This window comes from Oncorhynchus mykiss, chromosome 12 (genome assembly GCF_013265735.2).
Source record: "Oncorhynchus mykiss isolate Arlee chromosome 12, USDA_OmykA_1.1, whole genome shotgun sequence".
Lineage (NCBI taxonomy): Eukaryota > Metazoa > Chordata > Actinopteri > Salmoniformes > Salmonidae > Oncorhynchus > Oncorhynchus mykiss.
Genome location: NC_048576.1, coordinates 13,450,513 through 13,467,019, shown reverse-complemented (window position 1 = coordinate 13,467,019; position 16,507 = coordinate 13,450,513). Strand labels below are relative to the sequence as shown.

At 41.4% G+C, this 16,507-nt stretch overlaps 1 protein-coding gene across 6 annotated transcripts in view; it reads left to right on the top strand.

Moving 5' to 3' along the window:
* Positions 1–141: 141 nt before the first annotated feature.
* LOC110536992 (LIM/homeobox protein Lhx6) overlaps positions 142–16,507 on the top strand; it is a 24,363-nt gene continuing 7,997 nt past the window's right edge. For 4 of the 6 annotated variants that reach the window (XR_005034879.1, XR_005034878.1, XM_036936962.1 and 1 more), the window contains exons 1-4: positions 142–2,484; positions 3,163–3,231; positions 3,547–3,744; positions 5,223–5,344. Coding sequence is in view for 4 of the 6 variants with exons in the window: in XM_036936962.1 (XP_036792857.1) it covers positions 2,323–2,484; positions 3,163–3,231; positions 3,547–3,744; positions 5,223–5,344 (551 nt within the window). In the remaining 2 variants the exon portion in view is untranslated. The other 2 variants (XM_036936961.1, XM_036936964.1) reach the window with 2 other exon arrangements.

Sequence of the window (16,507 nt, the reverse complement as noted above, 5' to 3'; positions counted from 1 at the left end):
TTTTGTTTTGTTTGTTCTCCTTTTGATTTCAATGTTATGCCCATATGTTTCTCTATTGAAGCCTACTTGTTGTTTTTTAGAAGTGTTTACAGGGCTGTTTTATTCATCCCATAATTTGTAGATCTGCCAAATGGTTAGAAGAATCTGGTACTACTAGAGTATGAGATTTCCATCGCTATTTACCACTCCTCATCAATGTTGTGCACAGTAGCTCTGTCCTCCAATGAGGTTTTAATGGAATACCACTCCTCGTCAATGTTGTGCACAGTAGCTCTGTCCTCCAATGAGGTTTTAATGGAATACCACTCCTCGTCAATGTTGTGCACAGTAGCTCTGTCCTCAATGAGGTTTTAATGGAATACCACTCCTCGTCAATGTTGTGCACAGTAGCTCTGTCCTCAATGAGGTTTTAATGTAATACCAGTCCTCAGTATAGTCTCGTCAAAAAACGCGAATTTGATTTTCTTCAATCACGAAACGAGTCACTTGATATCCCATTTTTGTGCTGCCTCACTGCACTTTCATTTAAATGTGTTGCAGGCAGCTGAAATGTAGGTGTCTGTTTGATGCTCATGTGAATGGCGCGTGATAACTCTGCCTGACGCCTGAATGGTAAGAAACGGACATGATTCATTTAGCGATCAAGACCTGTGAGATCATTTCATTCAAACGTACTGAATTACCAGACTGGATCAGTTATTAGGCTTTGCTTTTAAAAAATACAAAACAAATGTACAGTGAAATTATAGCTAAACCCTGATGATCGAAACAGCTTTGGTAACATCTTAAACTCTTGGTGCTCATTTTGAACGCCTTCATTGCGGTCCATGACAGTGGCAGATGTACCGCCAATATTCCAGATGCGCGCTGGTCTCAAACTGGTCAACCTTGGTCTGTATATTGTCCTGATTATCGATCATTTCAAGCATGTATACATTAACTATAAGGCTAGTTGCTGCTTGATGCTGCAGGGCTGTGTTCCATTTAAGTTGTCTTTTTCATAGCTAAACAAAGCATCTACAGATTCGCCCTCGATATATTATTAGATTATTGGATTAAAAAGCCTATATATTTGGAGTGAGAATGAGATGTCATGTCTATTTATTTTGTGTCAAATTTGCAATAGATCCTCTTGCAGAATCAAACATGTACGTTTAGTTTAATCTTTTTCTAATCAGCGATAGTAAATGAACCCCTATGATAACAATAATAATCAAAAAAGCAACTAATTTAATAATAAATGTATGTCTCGTTTGAAATCTTATGTCTATTTAGTCTCACAAACTCCAAGAATGCAATATAATAAATGTATAACATGAATAATTAAACCTTAACTATTTACGGTGCATAATTGTGTTTTTAATTTAGCAAAATGAAAAACAATGATTCGATGAAGTGCTATGTTTCTCAAGACTATCCACTTTTAAATAAGTTTACAACAAATATTTAATTAAATAATCTCCAGACAGACATATGGATTACTTGATCTTGTGATCAAGGGTCATACATGTATTTCATTCATATTGTTTATGTTTGGGTGTGATTTGATGTCAACTTTGTAAAATACTACAAAGTATATATAGCCTAACTATATATATATATATATATATTATATATAAGATTACTTATATATTGTGAAATTCTAACATAATAGGTCGAAATAATACAAATCAACACCTACATAGTTTTTTCAACTAACCCTAAATAAAAAAGCCTGAATCAACATTATCCAGTGTCAGACTTACTTTCATTTTTAAATTGGTTATTTCTTACTAACAAAAATTGACAATTGAGGAAAAAAAGCTCCATCATAGCAGTGCTCTATCAGAAAGTTCGTGTACATGAGCCGTATAGCCTATACCTTTGCATGATACAACAAGTTTACCCTCCCCCTCCAAACAAGGGGCGCAACTAAACTTTCACTTCAGATGAGTTGCGCTTGGAGAGACGGTACCCTGCCTTGCTCTAGTTGTCTCGCGTTCTTGCCGATCTGGCGCAAACCTGCCAACCCATCCACTTCCTGTAGACAGCAAGTCCATCCCTAACGGAGTAAAAACAAAGAGGAAGGAATAATTTTACTAAGTGTTCTAAATAACGCGTTCTGAAGAGCAATCTCCACTTGCCGGTCCGTCCGCAACACCCAAGAGCTCCTTCATATAGGTGGGCTAGAACAACGTCTTATGCTTTATATCGCGTGTGTGCTGGGAGGCCGTTGCGTCGATCGTTGTGTAGAAGGAAAACACGCTGTGGGTGCAACATAGAAGTGTATTAACCCCGAAGATCTATGGCACGGATGATACCATTGACGCTCAACTTTTTTGCATGAAAGAGAAATCAGTTCAAAGCGCTGAGTTTGGGAAGCGAACTCAACCTACGTTAAGCTATATCAGAATACCAAGTGCTTTCATGTATTGGAAAAATGAGGTCTTGGCCCCTCTACCAGAGGGAGATCAGTTTTTATCCGAAGGAATTCCCGCAAAACAGGTAATGTGACGAAAACTAGGCTATACAATGATATTCTGTGTGTAAATATATATGCGCAATAAAAAGTATTACACATTGTTCGTTGATATTGTATAGACTACACTGGGATCTTACTGCTAATCTTCTGTCTGCTGTCATCATGTTGCTTTCTTAACTGAAACGGTTTTTTGTGTCTTAAAGTGGAGTCAGGAATAGGCACGGAATAGGCACGCGCGTCTATTATGAATAGTGTGATTTGCAGTCCACCCTCTTCAACATGCCAATTCGCCAGAGAAGAATTCGATTTTAATTACTGCCATTACAAATCAAATTTGCAATTATTTGGGTGGCCCGTTGCCTTTTCTGATTGACAGTTGAAATTGACACTTCGGAGTCCCTCTTATCATGAGCATTTCAAGCTATTTGTAATTGCAGGTCGTTTTTTTTCTCGTTTCTCTGGATTGTGAGGAAAATACGATTACTTTAAGAGGCATGGGTTAAGTGAAATAGATTCATTAAAACTGGGGCTTTTGTTGCAGGGCCCAAAATAGCCTACCACAGTTGAAATCGGGATTATTGTCTGGACGCTTTATATAGCTGCCGGGCTGCAATGTCTCTCAATGATTTCATGGCTGGAGATGGAAGGAACTTTAGCCGCGAGTTGACTTCGATTTCTTGCTGTTAAACCTTGTCTTGTAGGTCATTTCTCCAGGAATGCAGCAGAGTGCACCGGGTGCCTCGCGCTGTGTGGAAGCCGAACACGTCATGGTAAGAAGTTATTCCTTATTTTCAATTTCTGCAATGCTGTTATTATTATGGCATCTGAAGCTAAGTGTTTTATTGCCATGCGTAAATTGTCATGTTATTGCTAATTGTCCAATTGCCTGTAAAGTATTATCTAAACCATAAAGCATGTGGCCTATGTCAGTTTTTGGTGACCCTGATATGTGACCCTCAAGATGCTTAGGCTAAGCATGTCTCGGGTCATGAAGGCACCCTGTAGGCTGGAATATTTTAAATATGATGGCCCAGATGTGTTTACAACCTATCCATGTCCTTATTGTTGTCTTGTTTATCGTGCAGTCTCACTCTGACGGGGAATCCCACCGATCGAACATGGAGAATGGGGAATCCCACCGATCGAACACGCGCTCCTCCCCGAGTCCCCCCTCTACTCCATCTATCTGCTCGCCTACCTCCACCGCCTCCTCGGTGCTGTCCACCCGGAAGAACGTGTGCGCGAGCTGCGGTTTGGAGATCCTGGACAGATACCTTCTCAAGGTGGGAGTGCGCATGTTTTTGCCTATGCAAGAGTGTGTGCAAATGTAAACATCTAAAAACCCTTTTTTCGTTTTTTTTTTTCTCGTTTTTTTTTCTCACAACTTTCAAATATGTTTGATGGATTTGACACAAGCGATAGTCTACATCCATGTTGGCTACATTATCTTCCGTAGGAAATGTTTAAATATTAATATGAATATTTTTTTAAAGCATACTCCAAAATATGAAAAGCAAATATCATTTTGGGTTCCTGAAGAACCAGTTTGGACATACAATTATATTCTAAACATAGGACAGGACAGTAGCCATAGATATATGGGCCAGTATCATAAATCGTTGTTTTTTCTGTCTTTCAATTTCACATCAAGACCTCCCAGCCTTGCGTGCACTCGCGTGCTTCCAAGTAAAAACAACTGTTTGGGTGTGTTTTGCAGAGATGCAGAAAGTGTGTCACTAAACTACGAAGATCATTTAGTCCGCTATCTGTCTCAATTTGTCTATATATGGAAACGAGGCATGTGGAAATTATCATATCAGGAATCGACGGGATGAAATGCATCAACCATAATAATCTTGAAATAGGTTATTTTCAAGGCTATTTATCTTTCAATTATATGAACATGTCTGCTTGCTTCTCTTTTTTTTAAAAATACTCAGAAAACCTCAAGCAAAATGATATTTGATGCATGTGATTTTTGTCGTAATATTAGCCTATAGCTGATCATAAAGGTAAACAGACCAAATGGTCCACTCTCCACCAAAACTCGCTGTAATTTGTTTGTCTGTTAAATCATCTATTCTAGACCCATTTTCTTACACGGAGAACGAAGTATAGAATCATTTTTGAATAACATAATGCTAATATTTAACTGATATTTAACTTAACTTAGTTCGGTGACAAACATCGGGAAAAAAACACAATTATAATATATTGTATTGTTTATAACATCTGAATTATCCTTCTACAGAATATACGGTTTAGGAATTATTTTAACTTTAACGGCAATAGTAAAATCAAACAATAGTCAACAATTTTGCATAGTCTGCATGTAGCCTGTGTGTGCACAATCTAGCTGAAGTCAAATGGCCAATTGAACTATGATATGTGTAATCAAATATCGAATTAAAGGTTACCGGACAGAGGGAAACATCAGAAATGTCATACTAATTTTGTAGCACCACCAAAATACCAAATAAGATATGGATGTTTTTTATGGGAACAAAATTAATTCATTGCAAACGGGAGAATAGCCTAAATGAATATATGTTATTTTACTGTTATTTATTGTGTTATTATTGGCTACAATTCGATTCATTAATTTGAATACAAATCCATGGCATAATATTTGAGAAATATTATGAAACGGATAGTTTGGATACCGGATAGATACCAACAGAATATGAATGTGTTATTGTTATTATTACTATTGTTATAATTATTTCAGCGGGTTTTTTTTTATCACTGTTTTGTTTTGCAGGTGAATAACTTGATCTGGCACGTGAGGTGTCTGGAGTGTTCTGTCTGCCGGACGTCGTTGCGTCAACACAACAGCTGTTACATCAAAAACAAAGAGATCTTCTGTAAAATGGATTATTTCAGGTAGGGTAAGTTTTTTACTTTGCTTTCAAAATATTATTGAGGTTTGCGGCTGCCTGCCAAATGAAAATCTGACTCCTTTGCGTGTGGCGATGCAATAGTGAGCTGCGGGTTGTCTCATTTAATGGGTCAATGTTTTAAAAGGGTATACAAAGCTTGAGCACGATAGGGGTTGGAGTTAACTGTGGTTAAGTTTTACGAGGACCATCGTTGAGGCTACACCGTTGGCCTAAATATTGAGGTGTTACAAAATCATTTTGATTCTGATTATTTAGGATTTAAATATGCAGGGTGCAGTGAGATGTGTTTTGAAGGAATTATACATTGCTGGGATATAGAGGCCTACATGCATTCTCAAGATGAAAATACGATCAATGCAGACTACTTCTTTACCATACAGTTTTGAATTTAAAATGTATTAAATCATACAATTTATAAAACAACAACAACAACAAAACAATTGCAAAATGCCTAATATTATTTTGAAGTAATAGACCTATCAACAACACCGATGCCTCATCATCAATAATAATGATGGTAAGACACTATTATTAAACCACGGACTTAATTTGTATAGGTTTACACGTTTTAAATCAAGTGATTGTACGCCAATATATTATTATTTTTTAATATTTTTGATAGGAACCTTTATTTAACTAGGCAAGTCAAGAACAATTTGTTATTGTTTTGAATGGATCGTCAGCTCAGCTAGTCTTTTGATTTAAAAAAGAAAGTGAGATCAACTGATTCATCTGATTGTAATATGGGATACTATTTGTTATTCGATTGTTATCTAACCTCTTAGGTGTCTTTGGGCCAATAAAGGCCAGTAAATAGATTAACATAATACTCAGAACATGTATGAGTTATGACCAATTAGAAATCCAGACAAATCAATGATTTTGAGAGATTGTCTAATTGTAACAAACGACAAGAAAATATTCACAGTAAATTATAATGATTCTAACTGCTGCTACCTGGAAGACTACCATGTATTTGTCTATTTTCTTATGGCAGTGGTTCCCAACCATGGGTACTAGGACCCCTGGGGGTACTTGGTCTATCCACAGGCGGTACTTAGGCCTACTGGTAAAATGCACATGAGGGGGGTACTTCAGGGGTACAATGGGCAGATCAAAATTCAGTTGGTGGTACTGTAACTGAAAAAGATGGGGAACCACTGTCTTATAGCATGCTGTCATACACCCTTTCTACAGTTTCTACACACAATAGCACCATTCATCATTGCTTTGAATGCTATTTGTTCAGTTTCATATTTTACCACATTCATTGACACACATACAATATGTAAAAACATCATTGTTTTCATTGCTTTAAATGCTGTTATATTTTTTTATGATATGCTACATTTTACCAGCTTCATTCATATAACACATTTTACACAATATTTACAAAGGTCTGTAAATACACGCATACATACACACATACATACACACACACATATATACATACATACATACATACATACATGCATACATACACACATACACGCATACATACATACATGCATACATACACACATACACGCATGCATACATACACACATACCTACATGCATACATACACACATACACGCATACATACATACATGCATACATACACACATACATACACACATACATACATACACACATACACGCATACATGCATACATACATACATACATACATACATACATACATACATACATACATACATGCATACATACACACATACATACATGCATACATACACACATACACACATACACACATACATACATACATACATACATGCATGCATGCATGCACTGCAGCGTGAGAATAACACTCTTTGGCTAAAGCTAAGAAGTCAAGTCTCATGTTGTATGTATGATTACAGAGTACTCAACACAGGGCATGAATGGAAGCTGTCAAGGTTTATTTTCAGTGTTAGGCTAATAATGTGAAGTGACGCTTCACAAGATGTTTCATCATCACCCTTCACAGAGTCTGGCTGTAGCACAGTGTAACTATTGAGAACTGAACACCAACAAGACCTGTGTTGTGCCACAGCATGCAGGCATGTAGAGCAGCTATCAAATCAACATCGAGCCTTAAACTACAGAACTAACATAAGTCAATGTCAACCGAGAATGTGTTACTGTAATTTCTAAACAGATTAACATCATGAAGAATACATCCAGGGTTTGTAAACATGAGCATACAGCGGTTTCAGGAAGTATTCTGACCCCTTGTCTTTTTCCACATTTTGTTACATTACAGTCTTATTCTACAATGGATGAAACAAAACATTTTCCTCATCAATCTACACACAATACCCCATAATGACAAAGCAAAAACAGGCTTTTAGACATTTTAGAAAATGTATTTAAAAATAAAAAACAGATACCTTATTTACATAAGTATTCAGACCCTTTGCTTTGACAATCAAAATTGAGCTCCGGTGCATCCTGTTTCCATTGATCATCCTTGAGGTGTTTCTACAACTTGATTGGAGTCCACCTGTGGTAAATTCAATTAATTGGATACGATTTGGAAAGGCACACACCTGTCTATATAAGGTCCCACAGTTGACAGTGCATGTAAGAGCAAAAACTAAGCTATGAGGTCGAAGGAATTGTCCGTAGAGCTCTGAGACAGGACTGTGTCGAGGCACAGATCTGCTGAAGGGCACCAAAAACATGTCTGCAGCATTGAAGGTCCCCAAGAACACAGTGGCCTCTATCATTCTTCAATGGAAGACGTTTGAAACCACCAAGACTCTTCCTAGAGCTGGTCGCCCGGCCAAACTGAGCAATCGGGGGAGAAGGGCCTTGGTCAGGGAGGTGACCAACAACCCAATTGTCACTCTGACAGAGCTCCAGAGTTCCACTGTAGACATGGGAGAACCTTTCAGAAGGAGAACCATCTCTGCAGCACTCCACCAATCAGGCCTTTTATGGTAGAGTGTCCAGACAGAAGCCACTCCTCAGTAAAAGGCACATCGATGGGGCTGTAGTGGCTCAGATTGAGAGCTTCAAGTTCCTTGGTGTGCACATCACCAACAAACTTACATGGTCCAAGCACACCAAGACAGTCGTGAAGAGGGCTCAACAAAACCTATTCCCCCTCAGGAGACTGAAAAGATTTGGCATGGGTCCTCAGATCCTCAAAAGGTTCTACAACTGCACCATCGAGAGCATCCTGACTGGTTGCATCACTGCCTGGTATGGTAACTGCTCAGCCTCTGACCGCAAGGTACTACAAAGGGTTGTGCGAACGGCCCAGTACATCACTGGGGCCAAGCTTCCTGCCATCCAGGAAGGCCCTAAAAATTGTCAAAGACTCCAGCCACCCCAGACTGTTCTCTCTGCTACCGCACGGCAAGTGGTACCGGAGTGCCAAGTCTAGGTCCAAGAGTCTTCTAAACAGCTTCTACCATCAAGCCATAAGACTCCTGAACAGCTAATCAAATGGTTACCCAGACTATTTGCATTGCCCCCCTCCCCTTCTACACCGCTGTGACTCTGTTGTTGCCATCCACGCATAGTTGCCTTTGTTATTATGGGGTGTTGTGTGTAGATTGATGAAAAAAACGAACAATTTAATCAATTTTAGAAAAAGGCTGTGACATAACAAAATATGGAAAAAGTCAAGAGGTCTGAACACTTTCCGAATGCACTGTTTTTATTTTCAATATGATAGATGTGTAATATGTTTACAAAATACTACTAATACTGAGTATATATTTGAATGCATCTCTCATAATGCAGGATCAATGTGAAACACGACCTGACTATAGCTTCTTATTTGATAGAGATAATGTTATTTGGACATATGCTACAAGTTGTTTTTAACCACGCCCATGAGAAACCTAGCAACGTTCAAAGCCGTGCTGATTGGTCAGAGTTCTCTTCAGATTATCACATAGAGTTTATCCATAATAACTCATGTTGATGTTGATCACTTATGGCTCAAAATTGTTACATATTGTTCGGTTCACTCGTTATTGTTCAGAATATGAACCACAGATATAATTGATTTACAGCTGAGCACGGCCCTATATAAAAAAAACTAATAATTGCAGGATAACATTGCCTGTAATCGAATAATTAATCACCAATATGTTGAAATATGCACATTTACATATTTTTTCCGATTAATGACAAGATTTCCAGATACATTTTTGTTGTTGTTGTTGCTACCTTTATCTGGTAAAGTTGTATATTTTTAAGAAAAACAACCATCTGTTGTAGGAAATAGGAGTCCAACACTGAATACAATACTACTCACAGAACGTCCAGCATTTCTCCTTCATAATTTGTGGCATTTTTCCTGGAGACTGATGCAAGATCTGTGTCCCAAATGGCACACTATTACATGTATAGTGTATATTACACATATAGTGCACTTCTTTAGACCAGAGCACTATTCCTTATATAGTACACTACTTTAGACCAGAGCACTATTCCTTATATAGTACACTACTTTAGACCAGAGCACTATTGCTTATATAGTACACTACTTTAGACCAGAGCACTATTCCTTATATAGTACACTACTTTAGACCAGAGCACTATTCCTTATATAGTACACTACTTTAGACCAGTGCACTATTCCTTATATAGTGCACTACTTTAGACCAGGGCCTATAGTGCTCTGGTCAAAAGTAGTGCACTATATTGGGAATAGGGCTCTGGCCAAAAGTAGTGCACTGTATAGGGAATAGGTTTCCATTTGAGAGACAGACACAGAGTATGGTGGCATGTTGGTAATATAACTAGAGGCAGAATGTGATTGGCTGGCTAATGTATTATTGTGGACATGGTGAAAGGGCTTTAATGGTTCCAAGCCTGAGAGGGAGCCTGGCACTAATGTTGAGGCTAGGGATCAGTTTAGCCACAGTCAGTGGACACATTGGCATATCAGTGTGTGTGTGAACAGTTTAGCCACAGTCAGTGGACACATTGGCATATCAGTGTGTATGTGTGTCATGGAGAGGTGAAGGGAGTAGGCCTTGTTGGGTGTGTGTGTGTCCTGGGGTGGTGAAGGGAGTAGGCCTTGTTGGGTGTGTGTGTGTCCTGGGGTGGTGAAGGGAGTAGGCTTTGTTGGGGGTGTGTGTGTCCTGGGGTGGTGAAGGGAGTAGGCCTTGTTGGGTGTGTGTGTGTCCTGGGGTGGTGAAGGGAGTAGGCCTTGTTGGGTGTGTGTGTGTCCTGGGGTGGTGAGGTTTATGCTGTAAGGGTTCAGCAGCTCAGAGCGGTGTGTTGGGTCTGCCTGGTGTTTTGTTAATGGTAACCTTATACAGAGCCACTGGTCTGAGGTTTATAATCACCCGCAATTAAAGCCCCCAGCCTAGCCCGGGTCAATGTGTTTCTGAACGTGATTCCTGTCACACTCCACACACATGCATGCTTGCACATATACTGACACGCACACACACACTCCACAGACACTGACCCACACACCACACACATGTGCTCGTACGCAAATACAGACACACACACACACACACTCACTATGTGTCTCTGGGCCTCCTGTTCAAACAGGCGCTAAGGGAAAAAATGTATGTGGTTCTGATCCACATCCGTGTGTGTGTGTGTGTGTGTGTGTGTGTGTGCGTGTGCGCCATAGGAACCTGCTTATGTAGACCTTTGTTTATTTACTCTAGTCCAGCTGTCAATCATTGAGGTGTCTTTTTTTTTTTACAACGTGGAAATTGTCTGTATTGTGCTACACAATAATAATGTTCTACGTGACCCATGACATCATAAGGCCCGTTCCCCATGACATCATAAGGCCCCGTTCCCCATGACATCATAAGGCCCCGTTCCCCATGACATCATAAGGCCCCGTTCCCCATTTAGCCTCAAACATCTTCTATTCCCTACAGTGGGAGGATTATAAGAAATATGAAATTCAGGATTTTATATTGCGAAATGCGCCTTGGTTCAAAGCCGTACAATACCAGTGAGGTATGTCATTGTTGTGGTTGTAATCTCGGCACCCAGAACCAAATCAGCTTTCAGAAGACACTATTGCGGTTGGGACCAAAAGCATCCCCGAATGTGGGGTTGGTTTGTGTATGAGGATCGTAGCCATTGATTGGTCAGGTGAATCCACAGTGGGTTGATTGAATCCCCTCAACCTTACTGGTTTGAACCAGAAACCAACCAACCTGCTATAGAAAAGATTGATGACTGGTGTGAGTTCTGAGAGGAACAGAGCAAACCAGACCCGAGGGCCTCCTCCTTACATTCTGGCCCTGGACAGAAAAACAAGGAGATATTTATCGTTTGTGTCAGTCTCTCAACTGGCTCTGGACTGACAGCTGCTGTAATGGGGCGTAATAGCAGGAAATCAGTGTGGGTTTACTCTGCCTGGGGGGGTGGTGGTAGGAGTGAGCAGGGGGCGGAGGGGGTACAGGACAGAGCACACGCTGTAGTACCTAAACCCTCTCTTTTAACCAGGCCACGAAACAGAAAAACAGCCAGCCAGCCTGCAAGCCGTGAGCAGTTTGTGAGCCGCAGGCCACACAGGAAGTTGCAAAGCACCGCTAATCAGGGGCACCCTGAGATGCTGACATGGTAACCTGAGTGGCCGTCTGCCCTGCCGTGTTGCAGGGGAGGCAACGGCAAGCATGGGGGTTAGAGGCGACAGTGTGTGTGAGGGGCAAGCTGCCGTATGTATCCAACCCTCCTCATCAGCCCGCCCCGCTGCCCGCCCTCTTCCTGCCAGGCCCTGATGAGGTCTCCCTAGAAACCGAGAGGAGCAAGCCATGAGTGAAACCAGACCTGGATAGAGGAACGAGAGACTAGCGATGTCAGATTGTCTGTCAGGAGAAGTCAGGGAGGTAAGTGAACACAGGGAGACTTTCGATGTACCGATTCCATGGCAACAATGGTGTGTGAAGTGATACACTAAAACAACACTTTTTCTATTTTAATTATGAAACTTGCCACCAACAGAATGTTATATATATGGGGCGGGGCATACAACAATTGCAGCTCTGCAGATTTTGCTGCGAAGAGACAGATTCATTAGATCATTTATTCTGGTATTTGATATTCTGGCCTTATCAAAGATCATTACACAGGTGCACCTTGTGCTGAGGACAATAAAATGTGCAGTTTTGTCACACAACACAATTCCACAGATGTCTCAATTTTTGAGGGAGCGTGCAATTGGCATGCTGACTGCAGGAATGTCCACCAGAGTTGTTGCCAGATAATTTAATGTTAATTTCTCTACCAAAAGCCGCCTCCAACTTCATTTTAGAGAATTTGGCAGTACGTCCAACCGGCCTCACAACCGCAGACCACGTGTAACCACGCCAGCTCAGGACTTCCACATCCGTCTTCTTCACCTGCGGGATCGTCTGTGACCAGCCACCCGGGCAGCTGATGAAACTGTGGATTTACACAACCGTCAGAAACCGTCTCAAGGAAGCTCATCTGTGTGCTCGTCGTCCTCACCATGGACTTGACCTGACTGCAGTTCAGCGTTGTAATCGACTTCAGTGGGCAAATGCTCACCTTCGATGGCCACTGGTACACTGGAGAAGTCTGCTCTTCACGGATTCAACCCGGTTTCAATTGTACCAGGCAGATGGCAGACAGCGTGTATGGCTTCGTGTGGGCGAGCGGTTTGCTGATGTCAACGTTGTGAACAGAGTGCCCAATGGTGGCGGTGGGGTTATGGTATGGGCAGACATAAGATATTGTGACGAGAACCTGAGGCCCATTGTTGTGCCATCCATCCTCTGCCATCACCTCATGTTTCGGCATGATAATGTGTAAAAGTGTTGCTTCCGTGTGTATGTGTGTGTGTATGTATGTATGTATATATATATATATATATATATATATATATTCCACTGATTCTGCTCCAGTCATTACCACAAGCCTGTTCTCCCCAATTAAGGTGCCATCAACCTTCTGTGATTAAAATGTTAATTTCAGACTGGTCCTGGTGACTACAAACAGAGGCTGTTGTTGTGATGCATTGAAAGAGTCTATGCTTTGATAGTAGGGTGTCTGCTGAAGAAAAAACATGGACATTTAATAAGACTTTTCCCACGCTCAATAATATGTTTATGTTAAATAATCTTGCAGATACCCTCTAATCATGCTCAACAGTATAGGCCTCTCAACGACCTAGCTACCTCCCTCCATGTAATGCACAATCAAACATAGCTCTCTCAGCAATGATCTACCCCAGATTACAGAATTCCCAGAATATACCAAAATGTATCCACAAAACGTTTAGGGCTGAGAGGATGGCTGGGGGGAGCGGAAATGAGGGCTGAGAGGAGGGCTGAGCGAAGGGCTGAGAGGGGGACTGGTGGGAGCTGAGAGGAGCGCTGAGAGGAGGGCTGAGAGGAGGGCTGAGAGAAGGGTTAACAGGAGGACTGGGGGAGCTGAAAGGATGGCTGAGCGGAGGGCTGAGAGGAGGGCTGAGAGGAGGGCTGAGAGGAGGGCTGGGAGGAGGGCTGAGAGGAGGGCTGAGAGGAGGGCTGAGAGGAGGGCTGGGAGGAGGGCTGAGAGGAGGGCTGAGAGGAGGGCTGGGAGGAGGGCTGAGAGGAGGGCTGAGAGGAGGACTGAGAGGAGGGCTGAGAGGATGGTTAACAGGAGGGCTGGGGGGTGCTGAGAGGGGGCTGAGAGGAGGGTTAACAGGAGGGCTGGGGGGTGCTGAGAGGAGGGCTGAGAGAAGGGTTAACAGGAGGGCTGGGGGGTGCTGAGAGGAGGGCTGAGAGAAGGGTTAACAGGAGGGCTGGGGGGTGCTGAGAGGAGGGCTGAGAGGAGGGCTGGGGGAAGACTTTCTGAAGAAGATTTTCCTCCTGAAGGTAATACGGACTGGAGGATTGACATACACTACCGTTCAAAAGTTTGGGGTCACTTAGACATGTCCTTGTTTTGAAAGAAAAGCACATTTTTTGTCCATTAAAATAACATCAAATTGATCAGAACTACAGTGTAATTGTTAATGTGGTAAATGACTATTATAGCTGGAAACGGTGGATTTTTAATGGAATATCTACATAGGCTTACAGAGGCTCATTATCAGCAACCATCACTCCTGTGTTCCAATGGCACGTTGTGTTAGCTAATCCAAGTTTATCATTTTAAAAGGCTAATTGATCATTAGAAAACTATTTTGCAATTGTGTTAGCACAGCTGAAAACGGTTGTTCTTATTAAAGAAGCAATAAAACTGGCCTTCTTTAGACTAGTTGAGTATCTAGAGCGTCAGCATTCGTGGGTTCGATTACAGGCTCAAAATGGCCAGAAACAAATAACTTTCTTCTGAAACTCATCAGTCTATTCTTGTTCTGAGAAATGAAGGCTATTCCATGCGAGAAATTGCCAAGAAACTGAAGATCTTGTACAACGCTGTGTACTAATCCCCTCACAGAACAGCGCAAACTGGCGCTAACCAGAATAGAAGGAGGAGTGGGAGGCCCCGGTGCACAACTGAGCAAGAGGACAAGTACATTAGAGTGTCTAGTTTGAGAAACAGACACCTCACAAGTCCTCAACGTCAACAGTGAAGAGGTGACTCCGGGATGCTGGCCTTCTAGAGGCAGAGTTCCTCTGTCCAGTGTCTGTTCTTTTGCCCAACTTAATCTTTTATTTTTATTGGCCAGTCTGAGATATGGCTTTTTCTTTGCAACTCCTCCTAGAAGGCCAGCATCCCATTCAGAAGAAAGTTATTTGTTTCTGGCTATTTTGAGCCTATAATCGAACCCACAAATGCTGATGCTCCAGATACTCAACTTGTCTAAAGGAGGCCTGTTTAATTGCTTCTTTAATCAGGACAACAGTTTTCAGCTGTGATAACATAAGTTGAGTATCTGGAGCATCAGCATTCGTGGGTTCAATTACAGGCTCAAAATGAGCACAGGAAGATTGGAAAAAAGTGTTATGGACAGACTATTCTACGTTTGAGGTGTTAGGATCACAAAGAAGAACATTCGTGAGATGCAGAACAAATGAAAAGATTCTGGAGGAGTGCCTGACGCCATCTGTCAAGCATGGTGGAGGCAATGTGATGGTCTGGGGGTGCTTTGGTGATGGTAAAGTGGGAGATTTGTACAGGCTAAAAGGGATCTTGAAGAAGAAAGGCTATCCCTCCATTTTGCAATGCCATGCCCTGTGGACGGCGCTTAATTGGAGCCAATTTCCTCATACAACAGGAAAATGACTCAAAGCACAGCTCCAAACTCTGCAAGAACTATTTAGGGAAGAAGCAGTCAGCTGGTATTCTGTCTATAATGGAGTGGCCAGCACGGTCACCCTACTGAGCTGTTGTGACGTATGGTACGTAAGAAGTGCCCATCAAGCCAGTCCAACTTGAGGGAAGTGCGACAGGAAGCATGGGGTGAAATCTCTTCAGATGACCTCAACAAATTGACAACTTGACAGCAAGGCTGTAATTGCTGCAAATGGACGATTCTTTGACAAAAGCAAAGTTTGAAGGACACAATTATTATTTCAATAAAAAAATCATTATTTATAACCTTGTCGGCATCTTGACTATATTTCCTATTCATTTTGCAACTGATTTGCAACTGATTTGCAACTGATTTTGCAACTGTATGTTTTCATGGAAAAAAAGGACATTTCTAAGTGACCCCAAACTTTTGAACACTAGTGTGTATATACTGTATATTATTTTAATAGCAGGACACTGTAAAGTCCATTATCCCTATGAAGAGTATGAATTAGGCTGTTTGAGAAGGTTTTGAATCCTAAGCAACCTGCCTAGAAGTACATGTACAATATACCAACATAGCTACTGTAGTAGGTCAAAGCTGTGTGCTGGAAAACCTTGGTAGAGCATGGGTGAAGTATGCATTGTGGTGCTCATATGAATTTCCTTTCTTTACAATGTAAAAAGGGGCACATACTACAATCTAAAGTACAATCAAAGTACTACATTTATTTGATAGTTTATGGCCTGGTTAAGATGTGTCATATCAACACCATAAAAGAGGGTATTGAGAGATCAGGCCTTAGTTTATTTGAACTGGCAGACAGACAGAGAAGGGCTGTAGTAATGACCAATCACCAATCATAGCAAACCAGGCAGCAGACTGATTTCGCAGCAGGCAGCATCTCCCAAAAGTGTTCTTCGGCTGTCCTCATAAGAGAACCCTTTTTGAATCCAGGTAGAACCATTTCAGGTTC